We start from the raw sequence: 25,417 nt of genomic DNA, 5'->3' as shown, positions 1-25,417 counted from the left end.
CAGGTTAGCTTTCTCTGATTGATAAGATTATTCTTCCTTCGAGCTCCTGAGCTTTAGCAACTAACTCAAATTCGCGTTTCTTCGTTGAATCGCATGGTCAAGTCCTGGTGATTACCAAGTACCTTCCAATCGCTGGTGTCCTCTGCCATCATGAAGGGCTTCGCCAAACTCACGAGCTATTGTAAGCTCCTAGTGGCCTGCAACCCCTCTAGACGAGAGATTGCCATGCTAGTCGTGGGTTTCTTTAGTGCAATTGCTTCTGGTGTCCCATTCCCTATTATCGGTATCGTCTTTGGTTCACTGCTGGACGACTTTAACTCCGCAACTTGCGCCCAGAGAGATGGAACCGCAACCGCCTCCTCGGAGTCCTCCGAACAAGGATCCATCAATAACGAAATTCTTCTGATCGTCTACCTGGCCATTGCGCAGTTCTTTACCATCTATATTCACCTCACATGTTGGACGATGACTGGTGCGCGATTGGCGCAGCGCCTCCGTGAGAACTACCTGAAGAACTTGCTCCGACAGGAACCTTCGTACTTCGACAAACTGCCTCCTGGTGAGGTCGCCTCGCGTCTCAATAGCGATATTCAAACGATTCGTTCTGGTACATCTGAGAAAGTGGGAATTGTTCTCTCGGCGATCTCGTTCTTTATCACCGCATACATCGTTGCTTTTATCAAGGACTGGAAGCTTGCTTGCATGCTGCTTTCGCTTATTCCAGCCTACATGTTGATGTCTTTTGTCGGAAGCCATTATATTGAAAAGTATGCTGGACTCATGTCCGATCATGCCGCTACCGCTGCATCGATTGCTTCCGAGGCCCTGTCCAACACGGTCGTGGTGCAGGCCTTTGGTGCCAACTCCCGTTTGGAGGAGAAATTTTCCAAAGCACTCAAGCTTTCCGAAGGTGAAGGCCTGAAAAAGGCTTTGGTGGTTGGTATTCAGTCTGGTGTGTTATACTTTGTCGCATATGGTGCGAATGGCTTGGCCTTTTGGCAAGGTGCCAAGTCGGTTGCCAAGTCCGTAGCAACGGGGACTTCGGGCGTCACTGTTGGTGCAACATTCACTGTGATCTTTGTTTTGATTGAAGGTATGTATGACGAAATGAAATCGTGACCTGTGATGCTGACATGACTTAGCCACTTTGCTGTTCAGTCAAGTTTCACCATTTCTGCACTTGTTCGTTCAGGCGGTTTCTTCGTACTCCAAGTTGCGCGAAGATCTTGAACGTGTGCCCCAGATTGATGGTACTTCTGATGCTGGTATTCGCATGACTCAGGCTGAGGGTGGCTTCGAGTTCAAGAACGTCTCTTTCACCTATCCTTCCCGCCCTGAGATCACCGTCCTCGACAACATCAGTTTGAGCATTCCCGCCAACAAGCACACTGCCCTGGTTGGTCTCTCTGGCAGTGGAAAATCGACAATTGCAGGCCTGATCACCCGACTGTACGACCCCAATGAGGGTCAAATTACCTTTGATGGCCATGATATCCAGGAAGTGAACGTGAAGGACCTGAGAAGTTTCCTCAGCTTGGTCCAACAGGAGCCTTCTCTTCTGGACCGCTCTCTTCTGGAAAATATTGCACACGGTTTGATTAACTCAAGTAACCCGAACCACGCGCACCTGAAGGCGGTTTTCATCCGCCCTGATCTGGAAGAGCTCGCTGAAGATCTTCGCAATGGAAAGGATCTTATGACTGAGGCCGAGAAGCGTGGCTCTGACGTCGTTGAGATTGTGGAATTGGTCAAAAAGGCGACTGTTCTCGCTGATGCCGAAGGTTTCATCTCTCGCCTGCAATATGGACTTGGTACGGTCGTTGGATCTAGCGGACGATTGATCAGTGGTGGTCAGAAGCAACGTATCTCTCTTGCCCGGGCTCTTATCCGTGACCCCGCGGTTCTGATTCTTGACGAGGCTACCGCCTCTCTGGATTCCCACAGTGAACAGCGTATTCAAAAGGCCATCAACAACATTGCCACTGGACGCACCGTCGTTACCATCGCTCACCGACTGTCCACCATCACCGGAGCGGACAATATCATCGTTATGCACAAGGGTCACATCGTGGAGCAGGGTAATCATGCCGAGCTGATGGCCAAGGATGGATCGTATGCCGAGTTGGTCAAATTGCAGACCCTCAGCACATCCGACAAGAATGACACTACCGTCAGCGTGGAGACTGTCAGCAAATCCGATCAGAGCTCCGTGACGGCTGGTGATATTGAGAAAGCTGAATCCTCCAACACTGCCTATGAAAATATTAATGAGAAGATCGCCACAACTGAAGAAACCCCAGTTGGTGATTCTGGCGATGAGGAAGAACCGGAAGAGCTCGAGGCCCCAAGAAAGTCTCTCTGGGCTCTCTGCAAGGGCTTTGCCCCAACTCTGCGCCCGCATTTGCTAATCATCTTCCTTGCCCTGCTCGGTGCAGTCATTGTCGGAGGAGCTTTCTCTGGTGAGGCTGTCATCTTCGGAAACACTGTCGGTAGTCTGGATCCTTGCAACAGCGCGGCCTACATTCGGTCCCAAGGTGACTTCTACGCCCTCATGTTCTTTGTCCTCGCCATCATCGAGTTCTTCGCCAACGTTGTCAGTTGGGCTGGATTTGGTTGGGTCTCTGAGAAGGTTGTCTACACTGTGCGAGTTCTATCTTTCCGATCTTTGTTCGAACAGGACCTCCAGTGGCACCAGTCGAATGGACGCACTCCTCCTTTGCTTCTTTCATACATTACCAGAGATGGTAACGCTCTTGCCGGCCTGAGTGGTTCCATTATCGGTACTTTGTTCTCTATCACTGTCAACCTTTTCGCCGCCATCATCCTCACCCACATTATCGCCTGGAAGATTGCCTTGGTCTGTCTTGCATTGGTCCCGCTTCTTCTTGGGGCTGGATTCATGGAACTCCTCATTCTTGGTCGGTTCGAGGAGCGTCATGAGAATGCCTACTCCCTTTCCGTAGACATTGGTGTCGAGGCAATCAGCAACATCAAAACTATTGCCTCCCTTTCCCTCGAAGATCAGACCCTGAAGACCTACCGCAAGTCTCTCCGTGGACCTCGCAAAGAGACCCTCAATGTCACCTTACAAGCAAGTGCATGGCAGTCAACCACCTACTTCCTCGGTAACTGTGTGAACGCTCTTGCCTACTGGTGGGGTGCTAAGCAGATTCTCAACGGCACCTACACCCAGACCCAGTTCCTGATTGTGGTCTTCTCCCTCCTCGTCAGCGCCCTTCTGTGGAGTCAAATGTTCGCTCTTGCACCGGAACTTTCCCAAGCCAGAGCTGCCATGGCTAGAATCTTGGACCTCATCGAGCAGGGTTCCGACAAAATGCGTGGTCATGTTCCTACTCACGCACCCAATGTTGCCCCGAAAGGAGATGACGAGTCCTCCATCGAACCCAAAGCCATCCAGTCCGATTCAACAGCGTCGAGCGTCCAGCTGCGCGATGTCCACTTTTCCTACCCCGCTCGTCCAGATATGAAGGTCCTGAATGGCCTATCCATTGACATCAAACCGGGACAATTCTGCGCCCTCGTCGGCCCCAGCGGTGCCGGTAAATCGACCATCATCTCCCTCGCCGAGCGCCTCTACGTCCCCGAGTCTGGATCAATCCTGATCGACGGCCTCGATGTAACAAAGACCCGCGACCCTTCTTTCCGCGATAATATCTCCCTCGTCCCCCAAGAGAGCGTGTTGTTCGAAGGAACTGTAGCTTTCAACATCGGCCTCGGCGCCAAGCCCTGCAGAGAAGCTACCCACGAAGAGATCGTCGAAGCATGCAAGCTCGCCAACATCCACGAGACCATTGAATCACTACCCGAAGGCTACAACACAATGTGTGGACCTAACGGTAGTCAGTTCTCTGGTGGCCAGAAGCAGAGATTGTCCATTGCCCGTGCGCTGGTTCGCAAGCCTAAGTTGTTGATCCTGGACGAGTCGACCAGTGCATTGGACGCTGAGTCAGAAAAACTTCTCCAAGATGGACTTAGCAAGGCTGCTAAGGGCATCACTGTCATTGCGATCGCTCATCGCTTGCACACTATCCGTAAGGCTGATGTCATCTTCTTGATTGATGCTGGAAGGTGCACTGATCATGGTTCACATGAGGAGCTGCTTCAGAGGTCCGAGAGTTATCGGACAAATGTCATGCACCAGACAGTTGCAACTTGATTGGTGAAAATATTAGATTTTGATTTTAATACCTGACGTTTCCGAATGGGTCGTCACCTTTGCATGTACATAGCGTTGTTATTTCATTCTCTTCACATACTCTTATAGACTCGTTCAACTCATCATTTTATCTTCGTGATTTCCATGTGTCGACTTAGGCAGGGAATGCAAAAAAATAATTGTTAAATATTAGATTCTCATTATCAAGGAGGATGTAGATTCTTGTAAGGTTGACACCCATTCCCAAGGTTTGTTCTGAGTATGTTTAACACCAATTGATACCTAAGCCTATCAAATCCAAGAAACAAGTTTACCGCAAAATCATAATGAAATCAGGAATAAATTGGCTATAAAATAAGAAAGACATCAAAAATATACAACGAACGACGTTAAGTCTCATTTAAAAAATCTCCGCATCAAGCAAGGCTTCCACCTTCTGACCACTCAACTCCTGCACAGTAGCAGCCAACTCATCCAAAGCCTCGTCAACAAACAGCGAGTCATTCTCACTCCCAACAAGACCAACATTCACCTTACCCTCTTTCACAAACGAAACAACCTTCATCGGGTAAGGGGAATCACCATGAGGATTCAAAATATCGACCTTGCAAATTCCGCCAGCGAAAGGCATGGTATCGAAATCATCCCAATCCTGATGATGAACAAGAGAATCATAGAAATGGCCCGTCGACCAGCCTACCTGCTGAGAAATCTTCTCGAACCCGAGGAAATCATACGCGGCCGACTCGGCACTTTGCTTCTGTACATATTGCAGAAGATCCATGGCCGTCCAGTGGGATTCGAAGAGGACACGAATGGGTGTGAGCTGGTAACAAGGACCAGCGATATTCTCCACGTTAGGCAAATCGATCGATCGACCAGATGTGACACCTCCGAACGTGACATCTGATTTGCGGAGACGACGCGCCAGTACCAAGGCCCAGGCTGCTGTAAGGAGGGTGGCAGTAGTTATGTATTCCAGTGGCTGAGCATGCTCAACTGTCTTGGTCTTGAACACGCCCTTGTCGCCGGGCTTGACTGATGTTCCTTCGAGGACGGACAGCGAGGAACCCCTGAGGAGGTTACCCCAGTAGTTGGTGGCGGTCTTCTGGACACGCTCATCAGAGACCCGACCCATATACACGGAAAATGGCACATGAGCGGCGGGTTCACCGCCGATGTAGAATGTTTCGAGGTCCTCGAGAACCTTGGGAAGGGAAACACCATCGTACTGGGCGTGAGACAGACCGAGGATAAGACAGTCGCTTCCGTTTCGGCCTTCCACGTGAATTACCTGCAGGAATGATGAGCCGAGCTTGAAATCCAGCTCGACGTGGGCGGCGCAGACTTCCTTGACGGACTTTTCGAGGTCCTCGTCTGCCAGGTGCTTAGTCAAGGGTGTTTCCATCTCGTTCAGAACAACTTGGTATAATTTAGACTCGTGTTCGATGAAAACTGTGCGCAGGATTTCGTGGGTCTTGATGAGTTTGTCGCAAGCATGGAACAGCTTCTCCCGGTCGACACCCTCCTCAAAGAAGAGCATGGTGTACTGGATGGCGGTCCGAGGGGTGTTAACGGTAGCCTTGATGTCCACTACCTGGGAATCGGTCACCGGGGTGACATCGTGAATGGACCACTGGGGATTAGCCAGCTTCGGGCGGACAATGTCGGAGATGAATGAGTCGAGGTTTGACTGGTCCAGGGTCGAGAAGGGCTTGTAGGGCTTGATGTTCTGCTGAGAAGCTTGATCGAGCTTCAAGACACGTGCAGCGTCTCCAAGGCGCATGTGCTGGAAGATATCTGCCACAGTCAAGCCGTGTCCTTGTGCGCGCAGACTGGAGACCAGCTTCATAGCTAGGACTGAGTCACCACCCAGACGGAAGAAGTTGTCATCGAGATCGATCTTCTTTGGCTCCATGCGGAGGATATTCGCCCAGGCTGTTCGGAGGATGTTCTCCTTGGGAGTCAGGTTGGCTTGGGCAGAAGTCTTCTTCCATGCTTCCTGGAAGCCTTCTCGGAGTTTCTCGAGAACATGAGTGGGAATGCTGGTAGCCAGCTGGTTGAGAACAGTTTGGTAGTCGACCTCTTCGGACTCTTCAGGGAATTCCTCAATCACCACATATGCCGAGGGAGCCAAGTAGGTAGGAAGAGAATCACGAATGAACTTGTCGAGCTTCTTCAATCCTAGAGCCAGGCTAGAAGTGACGGCTGTACAAGTTGTGGCTTTGCAGCCCTTTGATCCAATTTCATGTTTCTCGAACATGATTTCAACAGTCTTCTCTTTAGAAGCCCGTGGCTGAAGAAGAACAATTAGCTCCGGCTGGTCATTCTGGCCTTCCGCCGACTGAATCACTGCAGTAGCAGCGCGAACCGTCGGGGGCAGGTAGCTTGTGAAGTGAGTCTCCAGCTCTGCGATGTTCACTGCATGTCCTTCAACTGGGAGGAGGTTCTCTTTACGACCGACAAATACCAAGGTGCCATCCTCTTGCAGTCGAACAATGTCTCCTGTAGGCTGGACCTTGCCTGCACGGCCACCACAGGCCGAGCTTCCAGCCACAAGCCACGCTGGAGAGTCAACAGTCTCTCCGGAAAGGATAGCCCCTTCTAGCCAAAGCTCACCAACACAGCCAATAGGCGAGAGAAGCGAAGAGTTCCGAACATCAACCACCCAAGGCACGACAGCACTAGGATACGAGGATCCTGCCTTGATGCTCGAATTAGCACGAAGCGTATGAGTAGACTCATCAAGCGACAAAGGCGGAGTCTCATTCCATTGCCAAATCTGGTTCAGCTCCGTCGAAGGAATGCAAGAAATCTCATCCAGCCTCCTAGACAAATTACGAGTTAACTGGAAGCAAGCGGCCTCCATCTGCGCAAGGACACGCTTCATTTGCGGAGCCTGAATCAGCGTACTGTCAAAGTTGGCGCGGATTCTGAAACCGCCCTTTCGAATTCCACAACCGATCATCAGGGGGTAGGGGTTAAAGTGTAGAGCTTCACGAACAACATCACCAAGCGCGAAGCCGAGCTCACCCACCGCAGCGGAGTCGGGATCGGGCTGGATGACCAAGCCGGTGGGAGCTTCGCATGCATGCTGGGCGTCGCGGCTAACCTTGCGGATGTTCTGCATACCCATATGCTGGTATGGGCTGCGAGCAAGCACTCCGGATTGAACGGCCTGGAGGAAGGACTCGATGGTGGTTTGTCGGTTGATGCGGATGCGCACTGGGACAGTGGCGATCAGCGGTCCAACAATACCCTCGACTCCAGGGAGAGAGATATCGCGACCGGTAAGAGTCTCGCCGAAAACGACATCGTCGCTTCCCGAGTATTGAGACGAAACAAGAGCCCAGGCACCGCGGATCAAGGTAGCCAGAGTAAACGGATATCCGGCGCCTGTCTGGACTGAAACAGAGTGCTCAACGTTGCCATCGGGATGTGGGACGAAATCTCTTGAAGGGAGACGAGGGAATTGGGGACCGACAGCATTCTTCAACTCTCGTCGCCAGAACTCTTCCATGGCGCTCTCGTCGGTATCCTTTACCCACCTCACAAACTCTCGCATCTGAGTCTGGATATTCACGGGCTGATATTTCAGAGCGTTGCTGACCTGGTGCAGAACCAACGGCTCAGACCATCCGTCGTAGACGACGTGGTGGATTGTCCAGACCATGTATCTCTTACCATTGTCTTCGACAATAGCATACCGGGCAAGACGGTCTCCAAGTTGCATTCTGTCATTTCGATCTTTTTCAAGGTAGGCTTCGAGATTATCTGAGTTTCTCCAATAGATGGTGTCCTGCAGTACAACTTGCTGGAGGCCGGGTTCCTGAAGCTGAGCTAGACGTGTGCGCAGGATGGGGCTGTTGGTGACAACCTTCTCCCAAGCGGCCTTCCAAGCAGTGACCTCAATATTGGATGGGATAGTCGCGACCCGCTGGGCGACATATGGCTTGACGGACTTTAGAGAGAACGTGAACAGCGACTCTTGAGTGGGTGTGCAAGGGTAGATATCTTCAATAGCAGTCTTCTTGAATCCATAAACTTCAGAGGCCTCAGCGCAGGCACTCGCAGCAGGTTGGGAGATCATCGAGAATGCAGGTGCCTCAGTCTGTATCGCCGCTCCACCATCCAATATCTCAACAACACTAGCCATTGCAGCAAGTGAAGGGTTGCCGAACATGCCAGTGACAGAGAGATCAAGGCCTTGGGACCGACAGACGGAGACAAGTTTCATTGCTGCGACAGAGTCACCACCCAGAGCAAAGAAGTTATCATTGGGCTTGATGCCTTCCGCATCGAGTTTGAGAGTTTGAGCCCAGACATCGCGTAAATGCTTTTCCAGATCGCTCAACTCACGGTTGGCCATAGCTTCGTTGCCAGAGTCCAATTGGCGCAGGTCGATAGTAGCTCCGAATGCTCTAAGCTGCTTGCGGTCTGTTTTGCCGGAAATCAAAACTGGAATTTCGTTGACCGGGATGTATGCTGTGGGCACCATGTACCGCGGAACGACCTTGGCGAGCTCTGTACTGAGGTTGGGCAGGATCTCGCGCAGGTCATCAGAAGGCTCCGCCGAGGTGACACCAGGGCCACCCTGATCCTTCATTGAGGGGGTGGTCACAAATGCAATGAGAGTTGCTTGACCCCCTGTTCCCTGGGGCACGATAACCTCGGCAATGACGTTGGAATCTGTAGGTAGAATAGCACGAAGTTGACTCTCAATCTCCCCAAGTTCAACACGTTGACCGCGCAATTTCACCTGGGTGTCTTTTCGTCCGGCGAAAACAATGCCACCAGATCCATCGGGGTCATATCTTCCGAGATCACCAGTCTTGTAAAGACGGCTCTTGCGACCAGGATGGCACTTGTAGCCGGCAGCGAGCCAAGGAGGGCTTTCAATGAATACAGAGGCGGTCTTCTCTGGATCGCCTAAGTATCCCTGTCCAACGATCGGTCCCTCAACAAGTAATTCACCAACAGCACCGATGGGCATGAGCTGATCATGATCATTTGGATCGACGATCCACATGGCTGCACCATTACCGGGTCCAATTGAGAGGTAATCTCTGCCAGTGGCAGCACTGCTGTTGATAGTACATCCAATAGTACATTCACAAGGACCGTATCCAATGATGATACGGGCATCTTGGCCCCAGATGTTGGCATCTCTTGCTGGCACAGCCTCTCCACCCAGACCAAGACCGTTTGTAAGCGATTTGATCACATCAGGGTCTAGGATACGGGCCACAGACGGTGTCATGCCGGCATAATTGATTTTCATGTTCCGGATCACTTCATTGATGTCATTCAGGCGGTCCTCATCTGACGGAATGCAGAGGGTACCACCCTTAGTCAGAGTGCAAAGCATGCTATCGATACTGACATCAAAAGCGTAAGATGCGAAATCGAGAACACGTGAGTCTTCCTTGTAGCCAACTGCCTCGGATCGCGGAATGCAGCTGCTGGTATAGGTTTCATGCGAGATTGTCACGCCCTTCGGAGTACCGGTACTTCCAGATGTGAAGATGATGTACATTAAAGTTTGTGGAGGGACAGTCGGCAATGCAGCAATGACCTCGGTCCTGGAGAGGTTTGCGAAGGCGTCGGCCTCCACAATAAAAATCTTATCACTGGGCATGATTTCTGCTGAGAACTCATGTTGGTTACGGGATGACACCATTGCCTTTGCGCCCACTTGCTTTGCCATATTCTGTAGTCGAGCAAGGGGGAGAGTGGGATCCATGAGCGCAAAGGTTGCGCCTACTTTCATAACGGCAAGGACTGCAACGATTGTCCATTTGGACTTTTCGAAGCACACAGGTAAGACATCGTTTAGCTGGACGCCCATTTCTTCTTTGAGCTTCCATGCAGTGTAGGAAGACCATTGTTCGATCTCGCCGTATGTTAATTGGCCATCCCATGAATCAATCGCGACCTTGTCGGGGATTTGTTTGGCTCGTTCGGAGAAAAGCTCATGTGTTCCGAAGCTGTATAAGGGGGGAAGCTCATGATTCAGGCGCCAGATTTCCTCAATGTCGCATGCAACCGGTTTCAAGCTCTGCTCGATAGTTGCGCCCGGGTTTAAGAGGCAGGCTTTAATTGTGTCTGCGAACTGCTCCACAGTGTGTTTAACGGTATGCTGTAGCATGTTGTCGGTCTGCCATACTGGGCGGATGTGGAGTTGATCGTGCTCAAAGCGGACTTCGAAGTGCATTGCTCCCTGAATCTATCAGTCCCAAAAAACCCCTCTATCATTGCAAGAATACTCACTTCTTCGTTGGCTTCCGCATCGTATGTTAATGAACCGGAGCTCAAAATGAGTGACGCTGAATTCGGTGCATCACCCAGCTCCACCGGGGTTGTTGATTTAATGTATTGCGAAATAGCCGTCGCAATCTGCTCAACGCTACTATCCAGTCCCGGCACCACATTCTCAGTGGGCAATTGGTTGTGAACGGACTTAACGTCGGCATCGGAGCGACTGTTGTACGCCCATTCAAAGCGAGGCAAGGTACCTTCTCGTGTTCTCATGAGCACAATCAGCCACGCAAGAAGCACAACATCTTCCTTCATACCCGTAGGTGTCGACACCTCGGGCGCAAGATCAGTGGCATGGAAGCAGCGGAAGCCGTCGCTATCCACCGGACGCGACAACTCTGCAACGCCATTAGGCTGGTTACGGTCAGGCAGATCATTCTCATCAATAAAGCCCATATTGGCGACCGTCCTGCTTCTGGGATCCAAGAACGGATTGTAGGGAAAAGAGGAGTCGAACCTCGGTCGTCCGTGAGCTTGCGCGAATCTGGAATGACGGAAAGGGTATAGTGTACAATATATAGCTAGACAGCTTGCATGCAGTCCATTTGCTCTGACGACCCAACCGCGGGGCCGAAGGAAATGTTCCGTACAGTTACTGTATAAAGAGCGAGATCGGCAAGTGTGAGTGGGTTCATGATTTCGCACATTCTAAGTCTAGCCGAGAATACCCTGCAGCTTGGAAAAAGAATGAATAATCCTAAGAAATGCCTCATTTATTCTGACTGGTTTACATTGATCCATACCAAGAAAATTAAAATGAAATCCACTTGGGAACCAGAATTTGGTTTTTTTTTGGATATTTTCCTATGATTTTTATCGGTCTTATCTGATTTACGCTAGTAACTTAATGTGGATCTGTATTGTTGTATATTACGTCATGTCTAAGTTTCAAATACAAAACAAAAAATACCAAAGCAACTTTGGCTGTTCCTGCCTCATGTCTTGGCTCGCAATATCCGGAGCAATCAGCTGTCCATGTGGCTCTATCCTCGTGCAGCTTCCTTAATGTGGATGGTTTATTATTTTTATTCATTTTTCTATTTTTTTTGTGGGTTTTGTTTACTCCGGATCAAATGTGGTACAAATTCAGGTAATTCATTCTTTGATGCTCATGTTCGCCATACTGTTAATGCCGCATTTACATCTGAGACTTAAATGTGCCCCATTGGACCCATTTTCGTTGACACGGGAATTGCCGATTGAAAGGTGTCAGCTACAGGTACCCTATCCGGTCACGATTGCTGGATAACCCTGCATCAATAAATATGCACGTTTCTTAAAAGAGGTCTGATGCATGTTAAGGTAGCAAGGACTCCGTTCACCCGCAGAAATTGGGTTGCAGTGTCTTCGACCCTGACGGGATTTGTCTCCGTTCAAGCCCGAAGGACCGTGCTTTGATTTATTTTCCGGTTTTGACTTTGATAAAAATCTAATCTTTTCGGACGTTAGTAGACCCACTATGTAATACCAACCCACTCGATACATACAAGACATGACATACAAATACGGAAAGAATTGTATCAAAACGGAGTATGAGAAGCCGAATGAGATCACCAATTACAAAGTGGGTCTAATTGTTGAAGCGGTTTAGGGCACGTTTTGCGATGCCGGCACACAGAGTCGGATCAGATAAGGGAACATTTACCCCAGCTCAGGAGTCAGAGTCAGAGTCGGAGCTTTGAGATATTCCAACACCAATTCATCCATTCTTTCACAAAAAGCCTCAAGCTTCACAAAATGTACTCCAAATTCTGGCCAAAGGGAGGTCTCCCAGGAATCCTGCACCATTACGTGAGTCCACCAAGCTTCCATCTCCAATTTCTCCGCACTGACTCCAAGCCAGACCGAGTCCCTCGTTACATTCGAATACACCTCCGCCTCCGTCCGCAAACCTCACAGTCTCCTCTTCGTCGGCGGTCTAGGCGATGGCCTCGCAACAACATCCTACATGGCTGACTTGGCCAAAGCCCTCCAGCCAACCGAATGGTCCCTCTTCACCCTAAATCTCACATCTTCCTACCAATCCTGGGGCCTGGGTCACCTAGACCGCGACACGAACGAGATCGCAGAATGCCTCCACTATATCAAGGACTACAAGACCGAGAAATTCGGCGAGGGAAAGATCGTCATGATGGGCCACTCGACTGGTAGCCAGTGCGTGATGCACTACCTCTACCGACCGAACCCGCATCTCTCGGTCCCAGCGTTCGATGCTAGTCTCGAGCACAAGCTCCGGTTACCCCTCGATGGCGCGATTATGCAGGCGCCCGTTTCTGATCGGGAGGCTGTGCAACTGTGTATTGAGCATGGATTTGGCAAAAATTCGCCGGCGCAGATGCGGGAGATCTGTGATAAAATGGAGGCCATTGCGAAGGAAGCGGTGCAGGGGGGGAGTAAATATGATACTATGCTGCCGCTGGAGTTGACTTCGGCTATTTATCCGTCTAATACGCCTATTAGCTGTCGGAGGTTCTTGAGTCTTTATAGTCCTGAGAGTCCTCATACTCCTGGTGAAGATGATTTGTTCAGTGCAGATTTGAGTGATGATCAGTTGGCTGCGACCTTTGGCTTGATTCAGCAGCAGGGGCTATTGAAGCATAAACTAATGGTCTTGTACTCGGGGGCCGATCAGGCGATTCCTGGGTGGGTGGATAAGGAAAAAAACCTGGCTCGATGGAGGAATGCTGTGAATCATGGTGATAAGTTCCAGATCTGGGATGATAAGCACACTGCAATTATCCCAAATGCTTCTCATGCGTTGAGTAACGACGATCAGGCTGAGCCGCGTCAGTTCCTGGTTGGGAAGGTTATGGGATATCTGGAGACAGCACTTGCGAAATAGAAGTTATGATCGCGGAATTGGATTATGCTCTTTTCGCCGGCATCTACTTGTCTCTTTAGATGCGAAAATGATTATAGCGAATGAATATTCTATAGAAATGTACAGTATCTATGAACTTCCTTGGAATAATCCTCACTCTGAATAACAAGAGCACCGGATGAGGGTCTACGGGTCTTTAAAGAGGCATGTGACTATATACGTGACAATTCTACTCTGCAGCACTTGGTGATCGGGCAGTGGGGTTATCAAGACGAGACATTCCAACAAACAGATCCTTTTCACAGTGACCCGAGTTCGCGTCGCAGGTATCCATTAATGCGCCAGTTATTTACAATGAAGTAAATGATAAGATCCCTTTGGGAGAGTGGATTCGGCAGATCAAATTCGTCCAAAAATAGTCTGCATTTGTAGGACTCTGTCCACGTGAGATCGACGGTCGATATCAGATGTTCGTTTTAAAAACGATTCAGTCCGACGTCAAATCGCTATGCTCTGCGGCAATCTGGGAAGACCTGTATTGTAGAGAAATATAAGAAAATAGTTCGGCGTAGTAGCCGCTTAATAAAAGAAGGAAGAGCGGCATCCTGCTGTTGCTGGAAAATCTGCACATCTATAAATCACATTGCAGCATCGGAATCGTGCAAGATTTGGGTTCCCCGGCCAAGTCATTATTTCATCGTCTCCTGCATAGCCATTACTTTCTCCGAATGGTACTTCTATTTCAACCGACAACAATATCAGCCAATACCCTTGTTCCGAATATGGAGATGACTTGGGCCTGGTTGACGTCTACGAAGACACCAAGACTTCGGACAAGGCATCTTTAGTCGGCTGATCCTTTAACATGCAGAACATATTGAGGAGCCGAGCAAAGCCTGAGCTTTAACCTTGCAAGTGGAGACGAGTTGTGATCAGGATCCAGCCAATTCGCCGCAAATTTCCGATGGATATAACGGCCAAAGCGCGGCAGAATATCCGAGTCTCCATTGTCTTCAAAATGCGGGGCAAGGGACTTCATACTCGATAGTCCTAAAGAGGTGGCTTTCGGGAGAGGCACTGGTGCGTTTGGTGGCTGATGTACGATGCGGCTTAATTTTAGTCGGCTACCCATATCGTCAAGAAACACGTCCCCCGGGATTAGGTTTTGGTTGGGCTTTCGTCGCACAGAGCGAAATATTGTGCAGATGCGACCATGCCCATTTGTGTGTTCAGAATGTAGATCAGTTGTCGGATATTTGGGGAAGCAAGTCGGGCAAAACCCCGGCGGAGCAGCGGAATAAGCTTGAACCTCGGAATGCCCAACAGAGCACTGCCCATGCAACTCAGGCGAAATAATACTTAATCCTCAATCAGGTTCATCAGAGCATCATGCAAATTGACGAAAGCTACTAGTACATCAATGTTTATACTTTGCGATTCACACAGTTCATTGTCGTATTTTGGGGCGGCTGTCTACGGAGGTCTATTAGAGCAAGGCAAGTCGCCAGCGTGTGGCTGACGAAACCTCTAACATTGAATGACACAGTGAAGCAAACTTTGGGTGGGCAATTAAGAGTCCATTTCTCTGTCAATAAAGATATATCTCTGTAAATATTAAAGTAGTCTTCATATCATGGGGCTCTAATATCACTCATTATAACATGTTATAACGTTTAAAAGTTAATTTATCGTAATTTTGTCTATTGCGGGACCTATTACTTCTTTGTCTATTCCGGGACCTATTACTTCAACAAAGACAATAAAAAAACCGTGTAATAAGTGGAATATTGTTATCAATTTACATTTTAAACTTCTCAAGGGATAAGACATTGACTTATATCCCATTTAAGCTTCTGAGTATGCGGGGAAACGGAGGAAGAGTTAGAAGCCGCGAATTGATGACCAGCTGCCCAGACAATTTCGTTCCCTTTTCCAATCCTAGAAGAAGCATATGGGCATGACCCTTAAAAATGAAGTTCAACACGGCGTATTACCCCTTTTGCTTCCAAATTCTTCAGAAACCTGTATTGGGGCTGACCAACAGACGCCACTCACCCCAGGAACATGGGAATCCACCACTCGGCACAGTCAGGATCCAGCCTACACGCAATTATACCCGGCTTTGTTGTGCCTGATGAGCCTCACGAGATCTACCCCACATGCTATTTAACCCCATTGACTGACTCCAGCGTCATTCACCCACTCTTCCCTCGAGTCTGTCAACCCGTGCGGCGTCAGGTCCATCGCGCCATTTCCACGAATGAGTCTTGGCCGGAGATTATGAAGAAGCTTAGTTTGGTGAATAAATAGATCACATTTCGCTGAAGAACACTTCAATCTCAATCTCCAGAGTCCGCCTTGTTCACAACATCTCTTGCAACAATGCAACCTCGGCAGTTGACAATTCCGGTGGCTGCGGTGGCGCTCTTTGCAGCACTAGCGTCCGGATATGCAAATCCGGAGGCCTGCTCTGGAGCATGTGTTGTCTATGACCCGACAATCATTCAACGATCATCGGACAGTAAATACTTTCGTTTTTCCACTGGCAATGAAATTTCCTACGCGAGCGCATCCAGTCTTTCAGGGCCATGGACGACTATCGGGTCTATGCTGCCAGATGGATCAAGTATCGATCTCGATGGGAACACTGATCTATGGGTGAGATTTCCTGAACCATTACCCCACATTCCGAGTCATGACTTGATCTAATTTCATCGAATATAGGCACCCGATGCGCATTACATTGATGGTCTCTATTATGTCTACTATGTCGTCTCGACATTCGGGTCGCAAGCCTCTGCTATAGGTCTTGCAACCTCCGAGACAATGGACCTAGATTCCTGGACAGATCACGGCTCTATCATTGAGTCTTCGTCTTCGGATGATTACAACGCAATTGACCCAAGCTTGATCGATGTCGATGGTACCTATTACTTGAACTTTGGATCATTCTGGGACGACATCTATCAGGTGGAGTTAAACTCTGCTGCAACTGCTACTAGTGGAACACCCTTTAACATTGCCTACTACCCAGATGGTACCCATCCAGAGGAGGGTTCCTATATGTATAAGTATGGAAGTTACTATTACCTCTTCTATTCTTGGGGTATTTGCTGCGACTACAGTGAAGATCTACCTGCTTCGGGACAGGAGTACCATATCAAGGTCTGCCGCTCGACCTCTGCAACGGGTAGTTTTGTGAGTTCATGTTCTCCTAATGAGATTACTTAATCCGACTAGTCTCTAACGTCTACTAGGTCGATGCTGATGGAACTGCATGTACCGATGGTGGTGGTACGATTGTTTTGGAAAGTCATGGAGAGGTGTATGGACCTGGTGGACAGTGAGTTGCTCCCTTGATGAGCCCATGTTTGACATGAGGCTAATTTCCAGGGGTGTGTTTGACGACCCGACCTACGGTACTGTGCTTTACTACGCCTATACGAATACCAGCATTGGTTATGCCGATGACGAAAAGCAATTTGGCTGGAACGTTATTGACTGGTCTACCGGGTGGCCTGTGGTTTAGATATACTTTGAATAGGAATGTCAAAGGTTCGAGAAAGAGGATCAGCGTCTATTGAGGGACGATGATAGGTGGCCAGGTGACCCCATTTGGCATGCTCAATGGTTTGCATATTTAGTTTTTTCCGTCTCTCTCTTCCTTCTGTCATCCCTCTTGGAAGATATACAGATATTTATCCATTCGGTTAATTTTTCACGCTGCGTATAATTTACCACTACCTCCCCCCTAGAAAAATTGGATTGCTGTTGACAGGGCCTATTTCATATCTTTGTTGCTGGTGCTTGGAAATTGCGAAGTGCATCTAGAGACCGCGATAATTAACTATAAGATGATCGCCAACCCTGAAATGTCTTTACTAAAAAATACTTTTTCATTAATGGATCTAAACTATTAAGTTCCACGGGCGGTCCATTCCGTGTCTTCCAAGCTCATTTGCATAAAAATCAGGGTCCAACCTGGGTGTCGGCAAGACCCAGCCGATAAGGCAACTAATCGTGGAAATGTTTATCCTCACCTCACCTACAGATCTTCATTGGCCAAGAAAGTATATTTGGCTGTCAGCAATATGCAAGAGCCTCGCCTCGCTATTCCTTTAAGTCCTTAGCTCTGCCAAGACAACGCCCCAGCGGGTGTTTCAAGGCAATTCCAGCCGATTGCTGATGGTCAAATCCATTGGCCGCAACCAAGGCATATTGTCGCGGGACTAGAGCCAAGACAGGTACGGACCGGCTGGGAAATGGTCACATTGGCCGTCATCCTCGTATTCAGTGTGTGGGCTGTACACATTGATCAGTCATACCCCCGGCGAAGGTCTTCTCCATCGGTCCTTTTCTCTTTTACACTCATAAATTCACGCTTTAACATTTAGAATGGTATGTCATATATTCCGCTCTGCTCGAAGTCAAGTCAAATATCTTAATTCTTTGGCAGGACGGGGAGCTGTACGAGTTTCCCTTCCTACAGGAAGTCTATACTCCACGCGATGCCCCTAAAGTAGAGTACGATTCACCTCCCGTTGATACTCACACCTGGGCATGAAGAAGTTAGCTGAACTTGACCTCTAGTTTTGTGTTTGTGCATGGTCTGAATCCTCTCGGTCGAAATGATCATCCATTCCAGACATGGACGCATGCAAACGGCAAGTTCTGGCCAACGGACTTTCTGGCCGAAGATATGCCTTTTGCGCGCGTCTTTGTTTATGGTTACAATTCCAGCGTCACCAACGCCCAAACGATGTCAACAGCTTCCATCAAAGATCATGCAAACACACTGCTTAACCTATTGGATATGGAGCGGGACCCCTCAATAGTAAGATATGCCCGGAATTTTCGGAGAATGTCAGGCTGACTTCAAGCAGAGCGCCTTGCCACCGAAGATCATTTTCATCGGACACAGTCTTGGTGGTTTGGTCATAAAACAAGTAGGCTCCAATATTGATTCAGTGCTAATACTGTCAACTCCAGCTGACGTCTCTTTTAAAAGGCCCTTCTCAATGCAAAGGAAGACCCCAAGTATAACTCCATCCGCACAGCTACATCCGGCCTAGTCTTTTTTGGTACTCCCCATCGAGGCGCGAAAGCTGTTGAGCTGGGGAAAATCGCCGCCAGGGTTGCGCGGTTCATCTCAAAAGGCCAAGCCAGTAACGACCTTCTGGACTGTCTGGAGCATAACTCTCTCTTCACGCGACAAATGTCCGATCGATTTCGGCACCAGCTGGAGGACTATCGGGTTGTCAGTTTCATCGAAGGGAAAGAGGTCCAGATCGGAGGTATTGGTCCGGCATCATTAAGCCATGTAAGTGTAAGTTCACAGTATTACGTACTGCTATCTGATTGAAATAGTTGGTCGTGGATGAAGAATCCGCCGTTCTCGGTCTTTCTGGACTCCGCGAGACCCAACTGAAGCTCGACGCGGACCATTCGCAGATGTGCAAGGTTGCGACGCGGGGACCCATGTACCGACTGATCAAGGGAAACATCAAGCAGTTGGTGGATCAAGCCTTGCTGGCAGATCAGGGCTTTATTCCTCAGGCAAATCCCCGTCCAACAGCAGGTAGAACTCCCCCTCCGGTACCCCCACGCATGCACTCCAACAGCAGCACACCATATGAACCACCGGGAAGACCCAGTGAGCCCGTGCAGAGGGTATCGGGCACAATATTCGTCGCTCAAGATAGAGACCCCCGATCTATTAGGTCTGCAGAGCTGAAAAATCAGGCCAAATGGGAAGCAGCCCGAACAATCGACTATGAGATTTTCCAGGAACACCTCAGAACGCTTGGCACAGACCATGTAAGCACCTTGTCAGTTGGATACATGCTAGCAGAGGTTGAGCTTGAAGGCAACTACTTCGCAAAGGCCATAGAATGGGGCCAGTGGGTTTCTGAGAACGTACAGCGGGTATTTGGAACACGGCATGCATTGTCAATGAAGGTGGAGAGCTTGATGGCCGAAATAATCTGCTCGAAGGGCAAATACTCTGAGGCGGAGTCGATCTGCGCCAACGTGCTAGCTCGACAGCAAATGACGATCGGTGAAGATCACTTCGACACCCTCGAAACACGTCGCCGATTAGGTATGGCATATAACGGTCTCAATCGACGAGAAAACGCCCTTATGACCGCAGAAAAAATCGCCGAAACCTACAAACGTCTCCTAGGGGAGAACCACATCAGAGTATTCGCCGCTATTCTGGACACACTCGAATGGATTCTTTACAACCATACCGATGGGACCTATGTGACATTCAACCTGCCTAGCGACGTTCAGGAGGCAGTCAATATGCTTCCACACGTTCACGAAGAGCTGAAGGCCGGTCTCGGACAGTCACATCCCCTCACCATCAGGGCCTTATCTCTGGTAGGCCGAGGATTAACACGCGCACAACAAACCGTCGAAGCGTCCGAGACACTCCGCCGAGCCCTCACACTCTCCGAAGAAACCCTCGGCCCCGACCACCCGCAGACGCAGGACATTGTCAGCAGCATCGGTATAATGTACATGTTCCAGGGGCCTCAATTTGGTATTGGTGCCTCGAACACGAAGACCGAGGCGATTCCATGGTTAATGCGCTACCTTGACTGGACGGAACGGCGCAGGGGTATAGATAACCCAGAAACGCAAATCATATTGGAGATGCTTGGGAATGTACACTTCGCAGCGCAGGAGTATGCGCCCGCTCAGAGATACTTTGAGCGGGCTTTGACCGCTTACGGGACTACGAATTCGAAGGTGACACAGCGCATCAGCACGAATCTTCAGTTGTGTCGTGCAAATACTATGTTTACCAATCGTGGGACTAGAGGAATAGGGGGATTCTTGTCGGCTTTGCAGCGATATTAGGTTAGGTTAGGCTACGTTGGCGATGGTGTTTGGGGTTATTCCACTACGCGTTTTACATTTGTTTCACAGTTGAAGGATGTATTATGAAAATTCGTAATGCCACGCAACTGAATCAACTGCGGGGTATGTCTTAATTGTGTAGTCTTATCATATCAAGTGGTATCATTATTGCCAAGCGAGGGTAAAATTAGTTGGAGAACTTCTCGGGGACGTTCTTGCTGTACGTACAAAGTATAGTCAGTATCACTCTGAATAATTATGTGCTCTAACGATAGAAAACACTTACCCAGTAGCACTCTCAAACTTCTCACGGGCAAAATCGGTGATCTTCTCATTGGTAGAGCGCATCTTAGCAGGGTCGACCTTGCCACCGCCGAACTTCGTCTCGACACCATCAAGACCTAAATAGTTGTCAGAAGGGTCAAGTTTGCCTGCCATGATAAAGACTCACCCTTGTCAAGGTAGTCCTCTTGACCAGCAGACGGGTTTGCGTTTGTGTTGGAGGAGCTGCTGCCACCACCGAGCTTGGAAGCGAGACCGGAAAGCTTATCCATAATGTAAGAAGGGTAAGAGTAACAAAGTTGTAAAAGATGTAAGAGGTGCAGGAATTTAGTGTAGATGAAGAGTGAAAATTAAGGGGAAGTGAGGATCAATTTATAGAATCATCTACATCATGCGTAGAACCTTTTGGTTTTGAAATCGTCATTCCTGTGTTTGGATCGACCGATGCAGTTGGATGCCCCACCCCCTCTTTATTGATTGTCTATGGCTGGTCATATCAGCTAGAGTTTTTGGATCTGACTGAGGTCATTCTTGCCGATCAGATCAGGATTAGGGAATTAATTGGATGTGGCGCAGGACACAGCATTGGCCCACGTCATGCAGTATATATCTTGGCCTCAGGCAGGTTATAATACAGCCTTATATATAAGGCAAGAGGCAGGCAATATTCAGGCAGAAATCATGACTCATCTTTGAGTCTCGCCTTGCCCAGGCGGATCTTGCCGACAGTAAGCACGCTTGGGCCCAGGCTGTAGTCGGTTACTCTGCTTGATACTTCATCGTGACAATGCTCATGATAGTTTTTTTTTGCGCTTAGTGCCGCAATTTGGTCGTTCATCAGGATCTGAAATGTAAAATGGGACGGATTTCATTCTACCAATGTCTAACAGAATATATACCCCTCGGGCTTCATTTCCCCGAGAAGTTTCCCCGCGCTGCACGCTCCACTTTGGGACATTAGATCCCACTAATTTCCCTATGGACAATCAACCAATAGGAACTTCGGAGACCCTCCATCAAACAACGTTTACCCCAATGCAGACCCTGAACGGCAGGATTTGTTGCTCTCGTGAGCTCTTTGTTTCGTCTCTCCACGGGGTACTTGGCGTCTTGTCGGAGTTGCACCGAGAGATCTGCGACTGCCAGGTCCTGCCGCGATTTCTATAAAGAACAGCTTTCTGCAGGTCGTGCATAGATAAACATCTTTTTGACATGCAAATTCTCGCCAAAGCTATGGCCAAATCAGACGCAGAACAAATTGAGTACCAAGATACATCGGCCAAGGGGGCCGAGCTTGAACAGGATGCGCTCTATCAAGCATATGCCTCGAAAAGTTCTGAGTGGAATCAGAAGATGAGTCGTACCCTTTTGCGGAAGGTGGACTTGCATCTTTTGCCTTTCTTGATTTTGATGTATCTGCTTAATTTCTTGGATCGCAAGTACGAACTTAAACCCGGAACCCCCTTCCACTCTTTCTGGGTATGCTAATTAATTTGTTCTAGCAATCTCTCACAAGCGCGCCTTGGATCTCTCGAAAAGGATCTAGGGATGAAAGGCACCGACTACAACTTGGCTACGAGCATCCTCTTTGTGGGATATTTACTGATGCAACTCCCGTCTAATCTTCTTCTTACTCAAATTCGGCCTTCACTGTTTCTGGGAATTGCTATGGCTATTTGGTAAGTCCTTGACAGATCACAAATGGGCAGCGGATATATCAATAACTCATATAGGGGTGTCATTTCGGCTTGCCAGGCAGCCGTCCAATCATTCACAGGACTGGTTGTTACACGATTCTTCCTTGGCTTTGTTGAAGCCCCATTTTTCCCGGGTGCTGTTATGTTAATGTGAGTGCTGTCACCAGCAAATATGAACAGCTCTAATATTCGTGTTAGGTCGAGTTGGTACACCAGAAAAGAATTGAGTGTCCGCATCGCATGGTTCTACGCAGGTAGCTCGCTGGCGAATGCTTTTGGTGGATTGATTGGCGCTGGTGTTCTGGGTAACCTGGATGGCGCCCATGGCCTTGCCGGGTGGCGTTGGCTATTCATCATCGAGGGCAGCATCACCACTGGAATATCACTTCTGGCGGCGTAAGTCTATGTGCAATTACTTGATGTCTCATTTCTCACCGTTTTAGTATCTTCCTCCCAAATTACCCTGCCACTACTTCGTGGCTGGACCCCCAGGAGCAAGCATATGCTCAATGGCGGTTGATTGATGATGCCGGCGAAGCCGATGACGCGAGCACCAGTAGCATCAAGGAAGCCCTAGCTATGGTATTTCGCGACAAGCGTATATACCTGTTCATTTTATTGCAGCATACTTCTCTCCTATCCCAGAACTTCCAATACTTTTTCCCGACCATCGTGCAAACTCTTGGACACAACAACATCGAGACTTTGTTAATCACCGCACCGGTCTGGATTGCCACTTTCTTCGTCTCCCTCTTCGTCACCTGGACGTCCGGCAAGACAGACGATCGCAGCTGGCACATCATTTGCTTGATGATGATCAGTGTAGTCGGAGGTGTCATTTGTACCGCAACAACAAATACCGGCGCAAGATTCTTCGCCATGTTCTTGTACGTCTAAGCCCCATAAACTCTCCTGATAAATGTCACTCACCCCTCTAGGATGCCAATGGGTGCCGTGTCCGCATACCAGATCATCCTTGCCTGGGTCGCGAATTCATTCCCCAGACCCTTGGTCAAGCGGTCTGCTGCGATTGCACTTGCCAATATGATTGGAAACACAGCTTCAATCTACGGGAGCTACATGTGGCCAGACTCATCCGGTCCCAGATACCTTCCTGGAGGGATAGCGACTGCTGTAATCGCTTTACTAGTTGCTGTCATAGCCCTCGTTATTCGTCTCGTTCATATGAAGATGAACAAGAGACTGGAAGAGGCGGAATCATCGCAAGATATTCCCTCTGTGGATTCTAGTGACCTGGACAGCCGCGTTATTAGATTCCGTTATATTCTATAATTCGTTTCACGATGTGAAATTCTACTATAATGGATTAACGTTCGCTGTTTTGTGGTAATGATGGATAGATTAAGATATTTAATTTGAATATACGTATGTAATCTCTGATAAGCAAGGAAGAAAAAGGCTTATGCATCAGACCCGAACGAGAGGGAAGTGGGGCAGGTGTAGAGCCCCATGCTGGGTTTAAGAATCAGTTGGCATCCCAATTCGCTCGTTTGTCTTTCGACACATGCCGTAGCCTCGTGAGTTGTTAGAAGTTGATTTGGGTAGCCTTAGGGCTGGCCGCCATCAGCTGTTATCCGTTGCCAGTGTGATGCACGGTTGAGGGAAAGGATGAACTTGGGAAAGTAGGCGAAGTTTTCCTCATCCACATACAGCCAGGGCTTTGTGCAGAGGCGACCACACAGTGTGCTTCATCATTTCGAGCTTTGAGAGGGGAGTCTTGGTGCCATGTCGCGGAGCGAAGTCTGGATTTTGATGGAGAAGAGCTTTGGCATGGGGGTGGTCGCCCGCCAAGGGGAGATAGGGAACGATTCCATCTACTCACCCGTGCACCGTTTGATAGGGTTATTCTATAACCCAAGTTGAGTGGCCTACGTATACCCCTAGCAGTGGGTACTTTCCGCGTAGATGTCAAAGCCCTACTTCAATATCAATATCATTAGGGATCATTTATACCGGGTTCAGGATAGTATCTTATGAATTAGTACTATAAGATCAAAAAAGAAGGGTGAGAATTCGAGACTCCACGTACTCCCTAAAGTTCTCACGTACCCCCTCTAACCCGATTCGGCCATTGATCTAAGTACCCCCTAAGTACCGATACTTTTTCTGCCACACTTATAATATGATTTCTCTCTCTATAGACGTGCTTTGATCTCAGTGAATTCGGTTATCATATTCAGCACATAAATCATATATTATCAACGATGTTTAATACAATTCAAACTCATTAATCTCACCTCGCTGCCTCTGAGTCCCCACATCCAACATTCAAAACGCGAGGACTCCTATCATATAGTGCGGTATATCTGGTACTAGACCTATATCTGCATTACAGAATCTACCATGTCCTCGCTTTATCGGACTCTGCCCCTGCTGAGTCCTGGCAGAGAACGCTGAGTGTGCTATGGCGGTTCCTGTGTCTACCGTGAATATTGCATTATATTGAGAAAGGCATACAGAACTCGGTCAATTCCTGGCCATTACAGCTTAGAGATCATATAGTCTACAGGGTCATAGTCTCAGAAAGCTTTAAGTAACTCGGGATTTGGCTCCCTAACTTTGGGAGTCAATTTACATAAAGAGGTGAGATAAAATATTTAGGGGTACTTGGACACAATGGCCGAATCGGGTTGGAGGAGGTACGTAAGAACTTTAGGGAGTACGTGGAGAAATCCTCGAGGATTCTTAGCCATATCGGGTTAGCGCCATTTTGGCTACTTCTTTTAAGTCCCACTAAACCACTAAAAAGAAGCAACCATTGACCTTTAATAGTAAGAGCTATAGGCGATTATTAGAAAATGTAGAAGATGTTCTGGAGTATATAAACCATTATCTTACTATTGATATCAGTTTTAATTTGTTTGAATCTGTGGTTGTTATGATTTCGTTGTCACAGATGCCCCTATAGAAGAGAAATCGAGTGCAGGGTTGACTGGATTTAACCATATAGTATAGGAAAAAGTGCTAAGACTTTTATAGTCTAGTAGACTACAGTCACTCCTATAGGATGGCCGGCCTATGCCGAAGTCTACTACTAGGTTACTAAAGTCTACTACCTTTACTACCCCTTTATTTTAAGAGCTTAGATATATTAGGTAGTAGAATAAAAGGTATATAACTAAAATTACTCTGTTTGATTCAGCGGTAGGTAGCTTAATATAACTAATTTCTACAATTTTTGGTTAGCGCGTACTAAAGGCGGTTAGGTTCTACTACCTTACCTCCTATCTAGAA

General features: G+C 48.5%; 7 protein-coding genes across 7 annotated transcripts; 5 read left to right on the top strand and 2 right to left on the bottom strand.

Annotated features, from left to right (window-relative positions):
- Nucleotides 1–150: 150 nt before the first annotated feature.
- On the top strand, nt 151–4,177 carry N7520_004095 (ABC transporter ATP-binding protein; the record flags this gene model as incomplete). Its single annotated transcript, XM_057138030.1, has 2 exons — nt 151–1,093; nt 1,143–4,177. The coding sequence occupies 2 exons, from the start codon at nt 151–153 to the stop codon at nt 4,175–4,177; spliced, it is 3,978 nt and encodes a 1,325-aa protein (XP_056998495.1).
- A 400-nt stretch (nt 4,178–4,577) lies between these two features.
- sidD (nonribosomal peptide synthase SidD) lies at nt 4,578–10,891 on the bottom strand (the record flags this gene model as incomplete). The annotated part of the gene is made up of 2 exons (XM_057138029.1): nt 4,578–10,397; nt 10,448–10,891. 2 exons carry the CDS (start codon nt 10,889–10,891, stop codon nt 4,578–4,580), a joined length of 6,264 nt encoding a protein of 2,087 aa, XP_056998494.1.
- Nucleotides 10,892–12,232: 1,341 nt separating this feature from the next.
- sidJ (putative siderophore biosynthesis lipase/esterase) lies at nt 12,233–13,337 on the top strand (the record flags this gene model as incomplete). The annotated part of the gene is made up of 2 exons (XM_057138028.1): nt 12,233–12,286; nt 12,339–13,337. The coding sequence occupies 2 exons, from the start codon at nt 12,233–12,235 to the stop codon at nt 13,335–13,337; spliced, it is 1,053 nt and encodes a 350-aa protein (XP_056998493.1).
- A 2,331-nt stretch (nt 13,338–15,668) lies between these two features.
- abnA (putative extracellular endo-1,5-alpha-L-arabinase) lies at nt 15,669–16,845 on the top strand (the record flags this gene model as incomplete). The annotated part of the gene is made up of 4 exons (XM_057138027.1): nt 15,669–15,974; nt 16,041–16,514; nt 16,574–16,659; nt 16,710–16,845. Coding segments are annotated over 4 exons (1,002 nt in total), but the record flags the coding sequence as incomplete, so codon positions are not given.
- An 866-nt stretch (nt 16,846–17,711) lies between these two features.
- On the top strand, nt 17,712–20,183 carry N7520_004091 (LipA and NB-ARC domain protein; the record flags this gene model as incomplete). Its single annotated transcript, XM_057138026.1, has 6 exons — nt 17,712–17,714; nt 17,773–17,840; nt 17,907–18,150; nt 18,200–18,262; nt 18,325–18,636; nt 18,684–20,183. 6 exons carry the CDS (start codon nt 17,712–17,714, stop codon nt 20,181–20,183), a joined length of 2,190 nt encoding a protein of 729 aa, XP_056998491.1.
- A 187-nt stretch (nt 20,184–20,370) lies between these two features.
- N7520_004090 (uncharacterized protein) lies at nt 20,371–20,737 on the bottom strand (the record flags this gene model as incomplete). Its single annotated transcript, XM_057138025.1, has 3 exons — nt 20,371–20,401; nt 20,470–20,584; nt 20,635–20,737. The coding sequence occupies 3 exons, from the start codon at nt 20,735–20,737 to the stop codon at nt 20,371–20,373; spliced, it is 249 nt and encodes an 82-aa protein (XP_056998490.1).
- Nucleotides 20,738–21,677: 940 nt separating this feature from the next.
- N7520_004089 (uncharacterized protein) lies at nt 21,678–23,455 on the top strand (the record flags this gene model as incomplete). Its single annotated transcript, XM_057138024.1, has 6 exons — nt 21,678–21,904; nt 21,968–22,144; nt 22,199–22,312; nt 22,361–22,558; nt 22,606–23,049; nt 23,101–23,455. 6 exons carry the CDS (start codon nt 21,678–21,680, stop codon nt 23,453–23,455), a joined length of 1,515 nt encoding a protein of 504 aa, XP_056998489.1.
- Between the last annotated feature and the right edge of the window lie 1,962 nt (nt 23,456–25,417).

This window comes from Penicillium odoratum (genome assembly GCF_028828045.1).
Source record: "Penicillium odoratum strain IBT 22623 chromosome Unknown utg000003l_segment0_segment0, whole genome shotgun sequence".
Taxonomy (NCBI): domain Eukaryota; kingdom Fungi; phylum Ascomycota; class Eurotiomycetes; order Eurotiales; family Aspergillaceae; genus Penicillium; species Penicillium odoratum.
The sequence above is the reverse complement of the archived record's forward strand: the minus strand, read 5'-3'. Positions and strand labels throughout refer to the sequence as shown.